At 54.9% G+C, this 20108-nt stretch overlaps 2 protein-coding genes across 10 annotated transcripts in view; one reads left to right on the top strand and one right to left on the bottom strand.

Annotated features, from left to right (window-relative positions):
* The window catches only part of DOT1L (DOT1 like histone lysine methyltransferase), a 62097-nt gene extending 45251 nt beyond the window's left edge, over window positions 1–16846 (top strand). For 7 of the 9 annotated variants that reach the window (XM_023764652.1, XM_023764651.1, XM_023764650.1 and 4 more), the window contains 10 exons: window positions 436–561; window positions 2564–3048; window positions 3208–3343; window positions 3850–3993; window positions 5450–5579; window positions 6842–7419; window positions 7691–7896; window positions 9818–9882; window positions 10324–11259; window positions 12009–16846. In XM_023764652.1, the coding sequence (XP_023620420.1) occupies window positions 436–561; window positions 2564–3048; window positions 3208–3343; window positions 3850–3993; window positions 5450–5579; window positions 6842–7419; window positions 7691–7896; window positions 9818–9882; window positions 10324–11259; window positions 12009–12598 (3396 nt within the window). In that variant the 3' untranslated portion in view covers window positions 12599–16846. The remainder of the gene's footprint in view (window positions 1–435; window positions 562–2563; window positions 3049–3207; window positions 3344–3849; window positions 3994–5449; window positions 5580–6841; window positions 7420–7690; window positions 7897–9817; window positions 9883–10323; window positions 11260–12008) is intronic. The other 2 variants (XM_014466520.2, XM_014466519.2) reach the window with 2 other exon arrangements.
* A 939-nt stretch (window positions 16847–17785) lies between these two features.
* Window positions 17786–19958, bottom strand: PLEKHJ1 (pleckstrin homology domain containing J1). Its single transcript, XM_006101160.3, has 6 exons — window positions 19763–19958; window positions 19590–19657; window positions 19436–19502; window positions 18554–18644; window positions 18405–18468; window positions 17786–18327 (listed from the first exon to the last, which is right to left on the bottom strand). Exons 1-6 carry the CDS (start codon window positions 19854–19856, stop codon window positions 18262–18264), a joined length of 450 nt encoding a protein of 149 aa, XP_006101222.2. The 5' UTR covers window positions 19857–19958; the 3' UTR covers window positions 17786–18261.
* Window positions 19959–20108: the final 150 nt, after the last annotated feature.

Raw genomic sequence — 20108 nt, 5'->3', positions numbered from 1 at the left:
CCCTGACCAGGAATCGAACACACCACCTTTCAGGGTATGGGACAGTGCTCCAATCAGCTGAGCCACACTGGCCAGGGACTAGATGGACCTTTTGAGGGGGCCTGGACTTGGACTTTCCCAGTCCTTCCTCCTGGGATCCCCCTGGATGTGCAGGGGCCTCCCTTCTAATGGGTCCCCTTGCTTTATCCCATGAGACCCCTCACCATACTCCTGTGGGTGTTTCTTATGGGAACCCTGGTCTCTGGCTGTCTCTGCAGCCTGGCCTTCCAAAAGCAGGAAGGAGAGAGGGACTGGCCCCCAGGGATACCTGCCTAGACACCTGCCCTGTCTCCTCCCAGAGCCCAGTGTCAGGGCAGGAAGCAGGTCCCAGGGGGCCGTCCTGTCCTCCCTGTAGCCGCGCACATGCTCATGGCTGGGACTGCCTTGTCCCCACAGCTGAAGGCTCGGTGTGAGGAGCTGAAGTTGGACTGGTCCACACTGTCCCTGGAGAACCTGCTAAAGGAGAAGCAGGCCCTGAAGAGCCAGATCTCCGAGAAACAGAGGCACTGCCTGGAGCTGCAGGTAGGGGGGCAAGGAACGGGGTTGCCTTGGCCTCTCGGGGCTTCAACTGTGGTGTTAGGAACATGGTCAGTGCTATTGGCAGACCCACCAAACCCATCCTCCTCCCAAGGACAGTGTACTAGTTCTGGTATCACATTAAGAACAGCCTAACACCCCATCATCAGCCTAAAGGGGAACAAGAAGTAGGGCCGGTGGACACTCCACTCTACCTACCCCAGGGCATCTCTGATCCTAAACCTAAAGTGTGCCTGAGCGCCTCCTGGTGAAGCATTTCTGACACAGTCACTGAACAGACCTGTGTTTGCGCATTAAAACAAAACAGATTGTACATTTTTTCCCTATTTTTAAAAAATACACTTTTATTGATTTCAGAGAAGAAGGGAGAGGGAGAGAGATAGAAATATCAGTGATAAGAGAGAATCATCGATCAACTGCCTCCTGTACACCCCCTACTGGGGACCGAGCCCACAACCCAGGCATGTGCCCTGACTGGGAATCGAACAATGACCTCCTGGTTCATAGGTCGATGCTCAACCACTGAGCTACACCAGCCAGGCAGCTTGTGTTTTTTTCTGATAGGGTAACTCGTTTATCGAGGTCAGCTATAAAGTTCGGGGAAGGAGAAAACATAACACAGGTCATGGCTGAGTTCCTGAGAACAGAACTTACAATAACAATGAGGAAAGTAAAGAGACGTGGGGCATGAGCATTGGTCATTGTGAAAGCTCCATGTATACACACGAGGTTCTACTGCATTTACTCAGCTCAGCTTCATAACATGGAGCATTGCCGGTCGCCAGACCCTGGCGGCTCTTTAAGTGGTTTATTATTAAATGAAACTTCAATGAATTTTTCTGCACCATGATTTATTTTAAGGATATTTCTGTAAAGATATAGTCCCCAAAATAGATCTGTGAGCAGTTTAAGGTCCTGTGATACATGGCCTAGGTGTTGCTTGTCCACCACACCAACAGTGTGTGTCATAGAAAGAGGTTTGTCTCTAGCCGGTTTTCTCAGTGGTTAGAGCATCAGCCGAGGACTAAAGTCTCCTGTTCAGTGCCAGTCAAGGGCACATACTTTGGTTGCAGGTTCAATCCCCTTTTGAGGGGGCCCAGGCATTCCCAGTGCAGGAGGCAACCAATCAATGTGTCTCTCACGTTGATGTTTCTCTCTGTCTCATCCCCTCCCTCCCACTCTCTTTAAAAATCAATGGAAAAAATTGGGTGAGGATGAACAAAAAAAGAGGTTTGCTGACTGCTACAAAAGCCAGGCCTTGTTTCCATGGGTGAACCTGCAAGAGAAGTCTCACAGGGAATATATTTGGTTTCTGGCTCTTCTGTGTAATAAAGTAATGATACATTTTCGTATAGAGAAAAAGCCCAAACATAGTGTAAGAAGAAAAGTACCCTGTGGCTGGCAGGTGTGGCTCCCGGTTGAGCATTGACCCAGTGAGCAAGAGGCCCCAATCAGGCATAAGTCTGGGCTGTGAGCTCAATCCCCAGTAGCGGGTGTGCAGGGGGTAGCCGATCAATGGTGTTTCTCTCTCATCAATGTGTCTATCTCTAAAAATCAATAAAAAAAAACATTTTTAAAAAGCCCTGTGTCTGACCCCTGGAAGGAAATGCTATTTCAGGGTTTTTCCCAATGTATGCTCGTGAGAGCGCTAAGTCCTCTGTTCCTTGCTTTCCTGGGGACGTCTTTTAGTTTCAGCAGATGTGCATCTGCAGAACCACTTTTAACACTCACATGCTGTTTTATCCGTCCACCCAGAGTGCCCTGACCGGGTTTGGGTGGTTGGCTGCTCTGGCTTCCCCTTTACACGCAAAGTTAGTCTGCCTCCTTGTAGTTACTCTGGGTAGGCATCCTTCTCACCCTCCTGGGATGGTCCCCTTTGGTGGGTTGCTGGGTTGGACTGGGCTGGCCTCTGTTCTGGGGCCTTCGATGGGTGTGCAGGAGCCTCTCCCCCAAGCAAGCTGAGGGTCTGACACCCTCGCTCTTCCAGATTAGCATCGTGGAGCTGGAAAAGAGCCAGCGGCAGCAGGAGCTCCTGCAACTCAAGTCCTGCGTGCCGCCTGATGATGCTGTGTCCCTGCACCTACGAGGGAAAGGTGGCCTGGGCCGAGAACTGGAGGCGGAACCCAGCCGGCTGCACCTTGAACTGGACTGCTCCAAATTCTCCCTGCCCCACTTCAGTAGCATGAGCCCAGAGCTCTCCATGAATGGCCACGCGGCCAGCTATGAGCTCTGCAACACACTGAGTCGGCCCTCGTCCAAGCAGAACACCCCCCAGTACCTGGCCTCTCCACTGGACCAGGAGGTGGTGCCATGTACTCCCAGCCACAGCGGCCGGCCCCGGCTCGAGAAGCTGTCTGGCTTGGCCTTGCCAGACTACACCAGGCTCTCCCCGGCCAAGCTGGTGCTGAGACGCCACCTGAGCCAGGACCACACTGCCAGTGGCAAGACACCTGCTGGTGAGCTACACCCACGGTGAGTCTGCCCCTGGCGCCCTTGGGCTGTTGTGGGGTCTTGAGAGGGGTTGCTCATCAGTTTGGAAGTGTTTGCTAGGCCCAGGCTGTCAGCTCTGAACACAAAGCCACAGCCACTGGGTCTCCACAGAGAGTGACTGTGGTGTGCGTCTCTTTGCAGAACTGAGCACGCCAAGGAGAATGGCCTTCCATACCAGAGCCCGGGCCTCGCCAATGGCATCAAGCTGAGTCCTCAGGACCCACGGCCCTCATCCCCTGTGGCCTTACAGATGACAGGAGAAAAAGGCAGTGAGAAGGTGCAGGCAATCACTGGGAGGGAGGGACTCTTGGGGTGGAGGTCTTCTTACCTGTGCCTGAGCCGAGGCTATGGGGGACACTCCGTGGGTATCCGGAGCGGGTCTGTTAGGGCATCCGGGTGAGGGCTATGGAACCAGGAGAGTGTGGGGTGGAGACGGAGGGATAGGGCTTCGTTAGTCAGGTCCCCACCCTCCGTTGCTGCACATCTTCAGGAACAAGACTAAGAAAGTGGCAAGATAGTAGAGCCCCCTTAGGGTGGCATTGCCAGAGGGCAGCTCTGTCTCTGTTGAGGTGGCAAGTTTGAAAAACATTAGGTCAAAGTGTGACAGGGGCCTGGAAGGTCAGGAGAAGCGGTTGGAGTTGGAGGAATATGTGTTAGTGGGATGAGGGGACTGTGCTACAGCGGCCCCCTCGTCCATGGCTGGAGGGTAGTTGTGTCCTTCGGGTGGTGTCGTGGCCTGGGGTTATCAGGTCAGCAGCAGCAGGCAGTCTGCTGTGTCTGCAGGGTCTGAAGGAGCGCGCCTATGCCAGCAGTGGGGAGGCCATCACCAGCCTACCCGTCAGCATTCCACTCAGCACTGTGCAGCCCAGCAAGCTGCCCGTCAGCATCCCCCTGGCCAGCGTGGTGTTGCCCAACCGTGCCGAGAAGGTAGTGAGTGGGCACCATCGGGGGGCGGGGGCAGTCCAATGCTGTGTTGCTCCGAAAGTATCAGCACAGGCAGAAGAGACTTTTGTCTGGTGTTTGCCTCGCAAGACCTGGTCCCTTTTTGTTAAATTGCATGCAATTGAAGTTTGAGAAAAATAGAGCATCCAAGAATCCAGGTTTAATTTCATTAATATCTTACGGTGTGTTTTTTTGTTGTGTTTTAATCTTCATCCAAGGATATTTTTTCCATTGATTTTTAGAGAACGGGGAGGGAGGGAGGGGGGCAGGAGAGAGAGAAACATCCATGTGAGAGAGACACATCGATTGGTTGTCTCCCACACGCCCTGAACAGGGCCCAGGATTGAACCTGCAACCCAGGTACATACCCTTGTCTGGAAATTGAACCCATGACCCTTCATTGCAAGCCGATGCTCTAACCATTGAGCCATCGACCAGAGCACATCTTGTCTTTTTTTAAAAAATTTTTTTTTTACATCTTGTCATTTTTATCTCAGATCCTTTTTTGTAAATGGTGGTGTGTGCGGGTGGAGAAGGAATAAACTGCCCGATGTGGTAGAAGCTTGAAGCGCATCCGCTTCAGTGCATACCTGCATTCCCCTTGCCTCACGCTTGTGGACTCTCTATATAATGCAGGTTTTCCTTGTTTTTGTTTTTTTAGTTATAATCCACATACAATTCACCATCTAAAGTGTGTATTTCAGTGACATTTAGTATGTTCACAGGGCTGGCAACCATCACCTCTATCTAGTTCCCCCCAAAGGAAGTCCCACCCACATCCAGAGTCGTGTGTGTGTCCTATCCCCAACTCTGACAACCACAAACCCACACTTCCTGTCTCCCTGTTCTGGACATTTCACATAATAGAATCACACACACTGTGATCTTTTTGTGTCTGGCGTTTCTCACTGAGCATCCTGTTTAGAAGGTTCATCCATATTGTAGCAAGTATCAGTGCTTCTCTCCTTTTCGTGGCTGAATAATATTCTTGTGTGTGAGTGGACACACTTGGGTACTGTTTCATTTATTAATGGACATTTTTTTGTTTGCACTTTTTGGCCACTGTGAACAGGTGTGTACAGGTTTGTGTAGACAGTGTTTTCCTCTCCTTGCACATAGGAGATAAATTGCTGGGTCAGATCATAACTCCAGCTGCAGCCCTCACTGCTTTCCCTGTACCCTTCATCCCCACCCTGAGCCCATTAGCCAGAATGATCCTTTAGGACCCAACTCAGACATCTGTCCCACCCTGATCGGACCCTTCTGGTGGCTGCCCACTGTGCTCACACCCTGAGCAGGTCACTTTCCCTTCTTCGAGCTGCTTTTCACACACCTGCTATTTTCCCTGTTTCATGTCCTCAGCACGTTCTGTGACCTGTGACCCCCTCCCCGACATTCACATGCCGGGCCCAGCTCAGCTGACAGTGCATTCTCTCCACAGAGAAGCACCCCCAGTCCTGTGCCTCAGACCCGAGAGTCCTCGTCCACACTTGAAAAGCAGATGGGTGCTAATGCCCATGGTGCTGGGAGCAACGCTGCTGGGAGCAAAAGCCTCACCCTGGGGCCCACAGGTAGGGTGCTTCTCCTATTCCTGCCCTGTCTCCATAGGTCAGCTTCCACCTGTGCCCACTGCCACCTCTCCAGGGGCTGTGCTGGGGGCATAAGGTGTGAACAGTGTCTATAGTGAGGCCCTCAGAGATGCCTGGCTCAGAGCTTACCTCCTCCCAGCCATGGGGTCTATGCTGAGTCCAGACTGCTGTCGTCCTTAGCACCAGCAGCAGCACAGTGAGACCTGGGGGTCGGGGACTTTCGGGTGGGCCCTCAGTGCGTTACCTGAACCTCTGGCTGGCATCCTGATATGGATGTGCTTGGTCTGACTGTGTTAGAGCCGGGGTGGTGTGGTGGCATTGTCCTTGTCAAACCACCGTGGGCTCCGGGCCACCCAGTTTCTAGCTGGATTCTGATCTCCTTCAGAGAGCTCCAGTGTTTGACACATCTAGGTGTTGACACAGGGCCCCAGGGTGGGGGGAATTGTGGCTCTGAAGCCGAGAGGCTCTGTCACAGCTGTTCAACTCTAGTTGTGAAAGTCCGTAGACAGGCGGTGGGCATGTGCCAGTAAAACTGCTATAGCAAAGGTTGGCAGCCAAAACGCCGGACCATGGGCTGGGCTGTAGTTTCCTGACTTTTGTGAACACCATGGCCTGTTTGGACATTATTTTTCTAGGCATAAAATTCAGCCCTGGCCAGGTAGCTCAGTTGATTAGATCGTTGTCTCCATACACCAAGGTTGTGGGTTCGATCCCCGGTCGGCACATATAAGAATCAATATCTCTCTCCCCATTCCTCATTCTCAAAAATCAATTTTTTGAAAATTAAAAAACAAAATAAAATGTAGAGGCCATTACTGAGAGCAGTCCTTCCCCTAGGCTCCCTGCGTCCCACTACTCCAACATGGGGGGGGCACTTTGCAGCTGGCAGCATGATGAGTTCTGGGCGAAGGACAAATTCTGTCTCAGTTGGATGTCACAAGGGTTTCTGAGCCTCTAGGGGAGGTCCCGGAGAGAGGGTTCAGGGTGGGGAGTGGTACACAGGCTCCAGGGCCTCCAGTGATGCCAGATCCAAACAGGGGAAGGAGCTCACCATGCCTGAGCACTCTCACCTGCGCTTGCGCCAGCCCAAGGGTGCCTGCCTAGTCCCTTGGTGCCATCTATGGCCGCACCCACGACATGGAAGGTGCTTCTCCGGGGCTTAGTGTCCTTACCAGTTTCACCTGGGGCAGCGCCGTCCTCTCCTGGGATGGGCTTCCCTGAAACACTGTCTCTCTTCCTGGCAGGCTTCTATGCAGGCTCAGTCGCCATCAGTGGGGCCCTGGCAGGCAGCCCGGCCCCACTCGCTCCTGGAGTTGAGCCCCCTGTCTTCGATGAGTCCTCCAGCTCGGGGAGCCTCTTCACCACCATGGGCTCCCGCAGCTCCACCCCACAGCATCCTCAACTGCTAGTGCAACCCCGGAACTCCGGTCCAGCCTCGCCCACGCACCAGCTCTGCGTCAGCCCCCGACTCGGCGCTGCCCAGGGCCCACTCCCTGATGGGAGCAAAGGGGACCTTCCCTCTGAGGTTGGCTTCTCAGATCCAGAGAGCGAGGCCAAGAGGAGGATCATCTTCACCATCTCAGCTGGTGCCAGCAGCACCAAGCAGTCACCTTCCAACAAGCACAGCCCTCTGCCTGGGGGTGCTCGTGGAGACAGCAGTCAGAGCCATGGGCAGGACAGTCGAAAGCGGGGCAGGAGGAAGCGGGCATCAGCGGGGACCCCCAATCTGAGCTCAGGCGTGTCCCCCAAGCGCCGGGCCTTGCCATCCGTCGCCGGCCTCTTCACTCAGTCTTCAGGGTCTCCCCTCAACCTGAACTCTATGGTGAGGCCAGGAACAAATGTCTGGGGCAGGAGGTAGTGGGGCCACCCAGTACAGACAAGCAGGCATCTGGACGTTGGGTCTCTTGTTCCCGGGGCTAGCCGAGATGGGCTGGGTCAGGAGCCCGTGCTGGAAGGAACAGCTGGCAGGCTTTGCGGTCCCCCAGAACTCCATGCCCGGGGTAGCTTAGGCAGGAAGATCAGAGCAAAGCCATTGGGGTTGGTGCTGTGGGAGCCCATTGACAGAGTTGTGCTGTGTCTTGCTGGTCCCTCAGGTCAACAACATTAACCAACCTTTGGAAATCACAGCCATCTCGTCCCCTGAGAGCTCCCTGAAGAGCTCCCCTGTACCTTACCAGGACAACGACCAGCCACCCGTGCTCAAGAAAGAGAAGCCCCTGAGCCAGACCAATGGAGCCCACTACTCCCCACTGACCTCAGATGAGGAGCCGGGCTCTGAGGACGAGCAAGGCAGCACCAGGTGAGGGCCAGGCAGGGCAGGCACTCCACCCTTGGGAGAGGGGCGTACACCAGCAGGGTTCTGAAGGACAGGCCCTTGTGGTCATGTGTGACCCAGGGACAGGCAGCTTCCACCTGCCCTTAGTTGGGGGGTAAAGGGGACCTTAACAATCACTCCCCATATTCTCTCCCTCCCCCAGCCCTTGGCAGCCACCATCTACTTTCTGTCTCTATGAATCTGACTTCTCTGGGCATCTCATATGTAACAGTGTAATGTCCTCAAGATTCATCCATGTCATAGCCGGTGTCAGAATGTCCTTCCTTTTTAAAGCTGAATAATATTCCAGTGTGGATGGACCACATTTTGATTGTCCATTTATCTGTCCATGGACACTGCACAGTTTTTAGCTATTGTGAATGGTGCTGCTGTGAACTGTCATATATGTTTTTTGTCTCAATTTACCTCATACTAAGTAGAATTTGTCATATATGTAAATATATTTTTATTGAGTTCAGAGAGGAAGGGAGAGGGAGAGAGAGAGAGAAATATCAATGATAAGAGAATCATTGATTGGCTACCTCTTGCATGCCACCTGCAACCCGGGCATGCGCCCTGACGGAGAATCGAACTGTGACCCTCTGGTTCATAGGTTGACACAACCACTGAGCCACACCAACCGGACGTACCAAGTAGAATTGCTGGGTCACATTGTCATTCTATGTTTAATTTTTGAGGAACCGCCATCCTGTTTTCCACAGTGGCCACTCCATTGTACATTTCCACCAGCTGTGCACTCAGGTTCGAGTTCCCCCACATTCTCACCAGCACTTGTTATTGTCTGATTTTGTTCTTAATGTAAATTCCTTTCTTATGGGTGTGAAGTGGTGTCTCACCATGGTCCTGATTTTCATCTGCCTGACAACTAGTCATGTCGAGTATCTTCTCATATGCTGGTTGGCTGTCTGTGTGTGTCTGTCCAGGGTCTTTGGCCCTGCCTTTAATTGGGTGTACTTTGCTGTTGTTGATTTATGAGCATTCTTTATTCTAGATCAGCGGTTCTCAACCTGTGGGTCGCCAACCTGTGGGTCGAGACCCCTTTGGGAGTCGAATGACCCTTTCACAGGGGTCGCCTAAGACCATCAGAAAACACATATATAATTACATATTGTTTTGTGATTAATCACTATGCTTTAATTATGTTCAATTTGTAATGGTGAAATTTGGGGTCACCACAACATGAGGAACTGTATTAAAGGGTCGCAGCATTAGGAAGGTTGAGAACCACTGTTCTAGGTACATGATCCCTTATGGTATGACTTTTCCCCTCTCTCCCTGGGTTAAATTTTGACGAAGTCCCATTTATCTGTTTTTTCTTTTTGTTGTCTGTGTTTTTGGTGTCTCATCAAAGTGATTTTATTTTGTTTTTCTTTCACATATATATGTTCTTAAAGATTGCAGTTGGGTAGTCTTCTTTTGTCTCAGGCACATCCAACTTATCAATTCCCAGATTCATTTGGAAGTTCTATGTCCTTGGGAGAAAGCCATAATACACTGATACATAGAATGCGCACCATTTATAATTTGGGGCTGCTATGAATTCCACCTTGCTGAAGTGTACTACAGCCTATGTGTCACATGCATGACATACTATAGATGACATGGCAAACACAAGGGTTTAAAGAGATTGAGAGATGGTTCTATCTGGGACATGTGTGTGTCTCTGTATATGGGGAAGTGGAATGCCTGTTCCTCTTTAGCTGTTGAACCCTCAGTAATTGGGCTGCAACATGGACATAACAGCCATGGGTGGTCCTTGAAGGAGGTCCAAGGGCAGGGAAGCTGTGTGTCTGCTGCTGCTCTACCTCCCTGGGCAAGTCAGTGAACACATACAGCTCTCAGTATGCACAGGGGTTTCAAGCAGTCATATTTTTTTTCTTGATAGAATTGAGAGAAAAATTGCAACTATCTCCTTAGAAAGCAAATCTCCTCCGAAAACCTTGGAAAATGGTGAGTAACAGTGCTCCATTGCATGAGTCCCCAGTGCTAGGTGGCATGCCCTATCTTTTCTGCACAGGCGTTCCTGAGCACAGTGGTGCTAGAAAGGCCATTCCCACCACAGGCCAGTCTTGGTGCTGCCAGGTACCATATCCTCAGTTGCCTGGGCAGCAGACCTGTTTCCTTTCTGGTGAAATAGGCCAAAGTCTGATTTGTGTTGACTCATTCACCCACCTGCCCTCCCACAGAAGCACTCCTTTCATCTTTACCTTCTCCTGTAGTCCGTCCCACCCTAACCACATGGAGGACCAACCTTTTCTGGGTGGAAGGGGCATCCATCATTCTGAGCTATGGTGCTTCCTCCCGACCCCCTTGGAGACCTTCTACCACAGCTCCCGTCCCACTTGACCCTTTGGAGGTACCCAGGCCTCAGCCCCTGCCTCTCCTCATCAGGTGGCAGCCTGGTAGGAAGGAAGCCGATGCCCTCCAGCGAGCCCATCAACAGCAGCAAGTGGAAGTCCACCTTCTCACCCATCGCTGACCTTGGCCTGGCCAAGGCTACTGACAGCCCGCTACAGGCCAGCTCCGCTCTGAGCCAGAACTCCCTGTTCGCTTTTCGGCCCACCCTAGAGGAGCTCAGCTCAGTTGATGCCAAGCTGGCCACCCACCCCAGGAAGAGCTTTCCGGGTGCACTGTCGGGGGCTGGCGGGCTGAGTCCCATCAGCAACCCCCCCAACGGCTTTGCCTTCAGCGGGAGCCTGGCTGCCGACCTCAGTTTACACAGTTTCAGTGATGGTGCTTCTCTCTCCCACAAGGCCCCTGAGGTGGCCAGCCTGGGCGCCCCCCTGAGCTTTTCCGCCCCGAGGGGTAAGGAGAGCAGCACGGAGCCTGGCCCCTTTGTGAACAAGAGGCAGCTGGATGGACTGGGTGGCCCGAAGGGTGAGGGGGTCAAGGGCAGGGAGGGAGAAGTCAGCTTGCCCGTGTGCACACCCTCAGACAAGGCCTCATCACATGGCAAGGTGGGCAAGGGCCGGGACCGCGAGCCTGATTTCAAAAATGGCCACAATCTCTTCATTTCTGCCGCTGCCGTGCCTCCTGGGGGCCTCCTCAGCGGGCCAGGCCTCACCACAGCAGCGTCCTCAGCAAGCGGCACAGCCCCCTCCTCCCAGACACACCGGCCCTTCCTGGGCACTTTTGCACCGGGCCCACAGTTTGCCTTGGGCCCCATGTCCCTGCAGGCCAACTTAGGCTCATCTGTGCTGCAGTCCTTGTTCACCTCTGTGCCGGCTGCTGCTGGCCTAGTGCACGTCTCATCCGCTGCAACCAGACTGACCAACTCTCATGCCATGGGCAGCTTTTCCTCCGGTGTGGCAGGTGGTGCAGTTGGAGGTAGGCAGAAGCGCGTCTCTCCTGTCTGACTCTCAGGTCCCATGGGACCTGCTCTGGGGTCTGTGACACTACGTCGTCAAGGAAGCCTCCTGGACCACTGGGTTTAATCACAACTGCTTTACAGGTTCCCTTCCAGAGCCCCCTAAGGGGTGAGAGGCTGTGCCCGCGTGTCCCTTTGTGTCCACTTTGCACCTGCCACCTCATTCCTTTTCACAAAATGCAGATATGACTCACATGGGCAGAGCACTCACGCGTGAGTTGGCCTGTCAGGCTTTCTGGTTGTGACAGTGTCTTTCATACCTTCAGGAGAGCTGGCGCCGTGACTAGAGCTTTCATGCCTCCCTGTGGAGGTCACCATCAGATCCGACAGCCTTGGGGACTGTCAGGGCATTGCAAGAGAGTGACCACAGCGCCTACTGCACTGTGGCTCTTTGTCGGGTGGAGTGGAGCCACTGGCTGGGTCCTCTGCAGTCCCAGACCTGCATAGGTGGCTCTTTGCTGGGGACAGGTGGGCGAGATGCCCACAGCTGGGAACCTAGGAGGGAGTGCTGAGGGGGGTGTGGCATGGGGCCATCCTGCAGGTAAGTCTCACCTGGCCACCTGCACTCCTGCTGCCTGCTGCTTTGTCCCTGCACCTGTGTGCACTCAGAGCTGCGGCTGCTGTCTGCTTCCCCTTTTTTGCGTGTGTCTCTTCGCTTGCCTGGAGAATGCCCGCCTGTTGAAGCTGAGTTTTTCTCTCCTGTTTGCAGGTATCTTTAACCACACGGTGCCTTCCGCCTCCACTCATCCGTTTGGAGCCAGTTTCGGCAGCGGGGCTGCTTGTCGCAGCACCACGCTGAGCTTAACCCCGATGCAGGCGGTGGCCAGTACCCCCGCCTCTTCCTTTCAGGCCCTGTCCTCTGTGGAGACCAGGCAGCCCCCACCCCAGCCTCCTCTGCCCCTGGGTCGGCCCCCTGCGGGGCCACCAGCACTTCACGCGCCCCCCCCTCCTCCTAACGCTGCCTTGCCTCCTGCTCCTGCACTGCTTCCTGCTAACTCTGAGCCTGTGCTCCTGCAGAATCTTGCGCCCCTCCCGGCTAACCAAGCTTTCTTACCTGCCTCCTCTGCCGCCTCTCTGCCTCCTGCTAACGCCTCTCTATCTATCAAGCTCGCCTCCCTCCCACACAAGGTCTCCCGCCCCTCCTTCATGGTGCACCACCAGCCCCTGCCTGGACTGGCTCTGGCCCAGGCCTCACCCATGATCCCACAGGCCAGCTCCACGGGGCCATCCGCCGTGTGGGTTTCCCTTGGCATGCCGCCTCCTTATGCCGCGCGCCTTGCGGGGGTTAAGCCGCGATAAAGACCTTGGTTAGCTAGCCGTTCTGTTCTGTAAGGTAAGGCTAGAGCCCAACCAGGTGGCCCATACAAGAAACTCACCTGTCCTTTCTTCCACAGAGAGTGGACAGGCCCACAGGGCTCTGCAGAGGGGCCTGGGACCATTAGTTCTGAGAGGCGCTAAGAAAAAATAAGCACAGGGCGGGAAGGGAGACTGTGGCAGCCATGCATATTGACCTCTGAGTGCAGCCTGCGCACCACCACAGAGCTCAGGAGGGGAGTGGCCAATCCCTTGGTGCCCACTGGACCTTCCTACCAGGTCCCACAGTGCTCCAGGCCAAAGAAAGCAGATCAGGGAGGCCCTGCAGGCTGGGCAGGCAGGGTACTGCATTAAGTCCTGCATGGAGGGGACCAGGAGGAGGTGGATGCGGCCAGGGTCCTGGCTGTGCAGTCCAGCTCCATTTTGCTGCCACCCTCCGGCTGCATGTCTGCAGTCGTCAGGAACCCAGGAAGCCCCAGTGTGGGGCCATGGAGGCAGCTCTGAACCTCAGTGTTGCTGTTTGCCCACTCTTGGGCTTCTCTCAGCCTGTTTTATTGAATGTACCTCATGGTTTTAGGAAATTTTTATGCATTTGAGGCCTCTGGTACTTAGCTGGCCTTCAGAAGATGATGGTTGTGCAGGCCCAACCCACATGCATCAGAGGCCTGTGGGTAATGGGATGAGCATAGCACAGCCACAGGAAGGGCTGCTTGGGCAGGTGATTGGTGCTCCTCTGGCCCTCAAGGATTTTGATGTCAGTGTGGAGTCAGAGAACAGTGTAGGAAGGGCCTGACTTTGGAAATGGGGTAAGGAAGGTGCTTATGAGGCCTGCAGGAAGGCCATCTGCTCCTTTGCTGGCTGTGAGGGTGCTGGGGCCCTGGAGCAGCTGACTCAGCCACTGCTGGTAGGGCAAAGGGCCTTTGGGCAAGTCCACAGCCTATGGGGTGAGTACTCCAGGATCAAGCTAGGTGCTAACTGGCACTGAGGACCAGGCATGAGGTCTGCCTGCTCTCCTTGGCCGTCTGCATGTGTTTAAGTGGAAATAGACATGAGGCTGCAGGAGTCTGATGGCCTTCTGGTAGTGCCTCAGTCCCGATGGAAAAGTCTGGAAGGTAGGGTGGCTCCAGCTCACAGTGGCCTCATGCTGTCAGAGAAGGCACTGGCTTGAAGAGGTCAAAGATGTATACGAGGAAGCATCTGGGTGTCAGGCTCCCTGTCCTGACCCACAGTGGACACCTGCCTTCCATCTTATCCAGGCCCATCACAGGTCTCCCTAGGCTGGACAGTGATGACCTCACTGCTGGGGCATGCAGGCCTGTCAGTGGGGCTGCCCACAGGTACACCTGCTCACTCCCCATGAGCTGGCATGTGGTGACCAGGGAGGTGAGGAGGCTGGGACCCAGCGCCCCATGAAAGGCCTTGGGCTGGTGACCTCCCACCTCTGATTGAACCAGGGGCATGGCAGGGCGTTGTTTGCAACAAAGTTCCTTCTGTCCATCCATCTGTCTATAGGCTTTGGTTCCCAGCCTGGGGATGTATGGGCTTCTCCCAGTGAGATGCTAACACTGTGCTGCCTTTCCTCCTGCGCCGGTCTCTGCAGGTAACTAGGATTTCTACCTCAACCTCGAGACCTGTGCAAGGATAGGTGGGCTGCAGGGCTGGTGGCCGACCAGATGGCGGGATGGACCGAGGACGAGGCTCTGCTCTGAGTCCACGCTGCGCAGACCTGCGGGAGATGCTGGGCCTGGCTCCAGCTTATACTGTCAATAGTTTTAGATAAAATATTTATCGTTTTTTAAAAAGTATAAACAATTTTGACGTATTCCACCGAAGTCATAAAGGCAACCTATTAAGAAATGTAAATACTATATATGAGAGGATCTATATAAAGATATCGACCGGACGGACTGGCCCGCCAGCAGAGACTCCAACAGCCGGGCCCGGTGCTATCTCGTCGCCAGGCCTTGCCATCTCCACGTTCTCTTGGTGCTGACTCGAGGTTGACCAACGCCAAAACCAGTCCTTGATGCGCCTGCCCTGTCATCCCCAAGCTCTCCCATACCAAAGGCATGCCTATCTCCTGGTCAAGGGTGGTTCGCTTGGTTTTTAATGCCCTTCAGAAAAGGCCCTCTGTCCCACCCCTTCACTGTGAACGCTCCAGCCAGATTGTCAGCCCTGGTCCCAGGGATGGCGCCTTTTGGTGAGGAAGGGCCAGTGGGCGGCCTCTGGATGTTGCACGGAGGAGGGCTGCTGTGAGTGGTGCTCATGGGGTAGGTCTGGTACTTGACTCCAATGTGGAGCTGCTGGGGAGCAAGTGCTTTACTTTGTATGTCTGTACTGTCTCGGGCTTGCGCAGTCAAGCAAGGCACTGGCCGGGGCGTGGGGCAGGTTAGCCATGGGTGCCTGGTATGTCTGTATAGAAGAGAGTCACGCTGACGAGTGACAGTATTTTATAGAGATGTGATGAAAATTTATAAATTTCATAGACTTGACTTCATTTATTTTTAGATTGTATAATGCACAGTAAATGTAAAAAAAAAGTGAGGGGGAAAAACCTTTTTATTTATTCAAGTGCATACAAGTGGCATTGGCCCAGGGCCAAAGCGCCCACATCCCCTTGGTCAGTCTGTATTGCTGCTCCGTGGCCCTTTAATGCCACAGCTGGGTTGACACCTGCCCCCACGCCTGGAGCAGCCTCCCTGGTGCTTGGGAATGAATGCACTGTGGGTGAGCAATGAGGGCAAAGGCCGGCTTCACATGAAGGCAGGAGAGCTGTTCTGATGCTTCTAGAAGTTGCCAACAGGGTTATCGGGTCCCCCCAGTGCTGCAGCCTCTAACAGTCCTGGGTCTCAGTTGAACAGTGTTTGTGCATTTTCCCTGAAAGGGTGTGTCCAGAAGCCCTCAGTCCTCTGGAAGGGCCATCAGCCAAAGGTCCTGGCTGGTAGCAGGGCCTGGACCCCCAGCGGAGGGTGCTTCAGGCTTAGATTGGTTCAGTCAGAGCCCTGCTATTCTGGTGCTTGTCCCCATGAGATGACACCATCAGGGAACATGGGAACCCAAGAAAAGCCTCAAGTTCCTACCTTCCCCAGTCTGGCCAGCACAGCCCATCCTTCCAGAGGTGGTTGCCAGGGGCCCGTGGACTGCCTGGGAGGGCTGATGTGGCAAGCCTGGCTTGGGCTCACTCCTGATAACTGGAGGCAGGGCTAGAGCCAGCTTTTCTGGGGGGTGGGCAGTGGCCTTGTGGAACACAGGCCCAAAAGGGTGCAGAACAGGCCTGGCTGTTGACTCCCCAATTTCCTCGGGTGCGTCCTGGTAGAGCCCTGTGTACCAGGGGTGATGCCTGGCCCAGAGCCATCGTCAGGCTGTAGATGGTGCTTAGACAGGTTCTCATAACTGGCTGTCTTGTAACTGCTGCCCTGGCTCCCTTACCTCCAGGTCTGTGCTCTTGGCACACGAAGGTGCTGTGCTCACCCCACATCCTGCAATCCCGTCCTCCAGCACAGGGCTCCCTAAAAAAGCTACAGGGTTAGCAGTAGCAAAGTTGCAGCATGTAGCAAGTCCCTGGTCTGGAATCAAGCAACCCTGTAAACACTGCATCACTTCTGTGATAACTGTGTGCCACCGTGCAGGACTTCCTACTGACGTGTTATATCTGTGTTCCCCACACAACCATGTCTGCCCAAGCGCTGGGGTCTCCTTTCTGTGCACCCTCCAGCCCTCCTGACTGTGAGATTGATCAGCCGCTGTTGGCAGTGAGGGCGTGGGGAGGGCAGCAAAGGAGTGGGGCGGGGTGCATGAACAACCATCCCTGTGTGGAGGACAGGTTCTAGTCTCCTCTGGGCAGAGACCAGTGCTGCTGACTCCGGGCAACTTCAGGGAAGCCCAGGGCTATGAGGGTGCTTTGCTCAGGAAAACCTAACTCTGAAGACCCTCCGGTCAGGAGCCAGCCTTCCTTCCCTTCCAGCTATGACTAATGATTTATTTAAGACCCGCTCGCCCTTTTATTTATCCACAAAGTCCGAAGGAGACTGTTCATCCACCCCGCCCCCACCCCCATTCCCATGGTCCATCCATGCTGGCTTATGTCTTGTGTCTCAGACCAGCCCTGCTTTGTCCTTCTGGTAGACTGTGTTTCACTTGGGGTTGCTGGTTTGACCCTCTTTTCCTAAGGGAACCCCACTGTACTCTGATTTCCATCTCCAGACTGTAATAAAATGTTTGTTTTCACTTGAACCTGGTCTGCTGGCATTTCTCACATGGTGAGACCTTAGAGAACCGTGAGGGCTCCATGTGTGGAGAATGGTCACACCCAGAAGAGGCCCCACAGCCCCTGAAAGCAGCTGTTGTGACTTTGGCAGTGAGTGCCCACCTCGGGGAGACTTATCTGACTAGGTCAGGCCTCCTCCCCACCAGAGACGGCACTTCAATGAAAAACCAAACCCTTTGCAAGGTCCTGCCTGCACTCAAAGAATCAGCCTGTGACCGGAGGTGGGATCCCAGGCCATCTGAGGGTCCCATCACCCACCCGTTCTCCCTCAGGGCCCTTGGGCTGGGCTCCCAGCCTCCCTGACTTTCTAGGCCAGCGGTTCTCAACCTGTGGGTTGCCACCCCTTTGGGGGTCAAACGACCCTTTCACAGGGGTCAACTAAGACCATCGGAAAACACATATATAAACAGTGGTTCTCAACCTTCCTAATGCCACGACCCTTTAATACAGTTCCTCATGTTGTGACCCCCAACCATAAAATTATTTTCGTTGCTACTTCATAACTGTAATTTTGCTACTGTTATGAATTGTAATGTAAGTATCTGATATGCAGGATATATTTTCATTGTTACAAATTGAACATAATTAAAGCATAGTGATTAATCACAAAAACAATATGTAATTATATATGTGTTTTCCGATGGTCTTAGGCGACCCCTGTGAAAGGGTCGTTCGACCCCCAAAGGGGTCGCGACCCACAGGTTGAGAACCCCTGTTCTAGGCTCTAGGTTCTGTGTCCCCTCCCCTCAATTTGGATGGCCCACCCCTTCCTCCCAGGCACTTGAACCTCAGGCCTAAAGAGAACCTCTTGTCCCCCAGGAACCCTACTTCCCTTGGAAACCAGCTCCACCAGCCTGTGGAGGACACGTCCCTTTTTGCATTCACTGGACATCACTGCACCACTGTCCTGTGTGGAAAAGAGGTACCTTTATTTGAACAGAACAAGTACACCAGCCCGAGGGCAAATGCTTCTAGCTCTGCCCAGAGGTGTTGGCCGGGCCCTGGCCCTCAGCAGAATTCACAGCAGCCCAGAAGGCAAGGCTCCCGAGCCCTTCACAGCATTATCTCGGTTCATACATTCAGCCTGCACAGGGCAAGAGAGCTGCACCAGCTTCGGGAGCCCACCAGGCCCTAGATGGGTGAGCCCGAGGAACCAAGCACAGCTCCTGGGAGTGTGTACTCGTCCTCTAGCAGCAGCATGTGGCACTGAGAGGTGCTGGACTAGTATGATGGGTCCCAAGGCACAGCTTCTGCCCACCCTCACCAGCCTGGGGCTACTGAAACACCTCACTCCGAAACCCAGGCTTGGCCCGGTGAGGTAGGGAGGGCTCCTTTGGGCCTCGGTGAGTCAAGCTGAGGAGCCCAAGCCTAACCCCCAGATTCATGCCTTCACGCCACTCAGCTGAAACCGGGCCTCCTCCGATATGCCGAACTGTTCCAGGGGGTCCTGTGTGATGGACGGGTAGCATGAGCTCTGGCCCGGGAGCTCTCCCCCCACCACCACTTCCCGTGCCCCATGCACACCTTGCCAGTCATCTTCTGGATCTCGTTCCTGTAGAAGATGAGGCTCCTGCGCATGAACTCGTAGCTGGGAAAGGAAGTGGCCTGTGCTCACAGGGCCCAGCTCTGCCCCTGCCCCAGGCCCCCAGGCCAGGATATACCCCACACCCTACCTGGCTCGACGCAGAGCTCCCATCCACTCTTGACACTGCTCCTCGCTGTAGCACTCAAAGTGATACTTCCTTTCCGGGTCCTCGATGAAACCTGCAGAGGAAGGGGCCCATCTGTCCCTGCTCGCTCCCACCACCACCCATGCTGGCCACCGGCCTCAGCTTCCTGTTGCCACTGTCCACAACTGTCCCCTCCTCTAGACCCAGCTCGGGCTCACCGCTTCCCACAGGCTAGAGACTGTATCCCCCAAAAGAGTATGTTCAAAACCTCGCTCCTGGAACCTGGGAACAGAGCCTATTTGGGTACAAGGTCATTGCAGGTGTAGTTAGTTAAGGTGAGGACACACTAGAGTGGGGTGGGATTGGTGTCCTTATTAAAAAAGGAGATCTGGACACAGACACGCAGGGAAAAGGCCACGGGGCTATGGAGGCAGAAATCAGGGTGACACTTCTACAAGATTGCCAACAGCCTCCAGAAATTGGGAGAGCATGGTTCCCCCCCTCAGAAGGAACCAGTCCTGCAGACACCCCAACCCCGAACTTCTACCCTCCAGCACTGGGAGAAAGCCTCACAGTCTGTGGCACTACGTTAAGGCCACTCCAGAAAACGAAAAGTTCTGCCTTTCCCTGCAGACTGATCCTCTCAAGGTGACTCAGGATAATCCTCTAGGGTCCCCAGCCGGGCATTGAGAACCGGTGCTCCCCGGTTCTCAGTAGAGGCACCCCGAGAGGCCAGTGCTCGCCGACAGAAATGAAAACCCTGGTGGCCTTGGCGGTGGCAAAGGGGAGAAGCGCAGCCCTGCCCGGGACGGCGGACTTCGTCTATGGGGAGGGGCAGAGCGGAGCTCGGGTCCCCGCCTGCTGGTCCCCGCCCCCCGCACTCACTGATGGAGAAGCCGCTGGGCTCTTCCTGGGCGACTCTGCAGTGCTCCAGCAGGAGAGCTCCGACGGGCTGGGGGCAGACGAGCCGGATGGGCGGGCCGTCCGGGGACCCCAGCTCCCCAACCCCAGCCCGGGGCCCGCCTTCCCGCCGCCCTACCTCGGCCTCGTCGGTCCGGAAGTAGAAGAGGAAATTGACTACCAGCTTCACCAGCCGCCGTTTCACCACTGTGGACACAGGGCGGGCTCTCGCGGGCTCGGCGACCGCCCATCCCGCCCCGACCGACACCCCCGTCCGCCCAGTCCCCGGCTCACAGCCCCTACCCCACTCACCGCTGCCCTTCTTGGGGCCTCGCATGCCGAGTTCGGCTGCCAGCTCAGCCGGCTGCCGGGACAGCGCCTGCAGTTCCTTCTCGTTGTAGCGCATGGCGGCCCGGGACCCAGAACGCGGAGTGCGGACCGCGATTTCCCGGCCGCCGCCCCCCACTCGCGCCAAAAAAGTTCCACAGCGCCGTCCCGGAAGCGCTTCCGAAGCTACTGCGCCTGCGCTTCCCAGGCCTCTCAACCTGTCCATCACCGGGAGGGGCACTAGCGTCCGGGGGGTGGGAGTGGGGCACACAGAGTGGCGCCCTCGTCGGGCGTAGGGGACAGCGGGCGACACGACGGTCATTTTCTGTAG

The sequence above is a fragment of the Myotis lucifugus genome, unplaced genomic scaffold, assembly GCF_000147115.1.
Source record: "Myotis lucifugus unplaced genomic scaffold, Myoluc2.0 scaffold_342, whole genome shotgun sequence".
NCBI classification, from domain to species: domain Eukaryota; kingdom Metazoa; phylum Chordata; class Mammalia; order Chiroptera; family Vespertilionidae; genus Myotis; species Myotis lucifugus.
The sequence above is the reverse complement of the archived record's forward strand: the minus strand, read 5'-3'. Positions and strand labels throughout refer to the sequence as shown.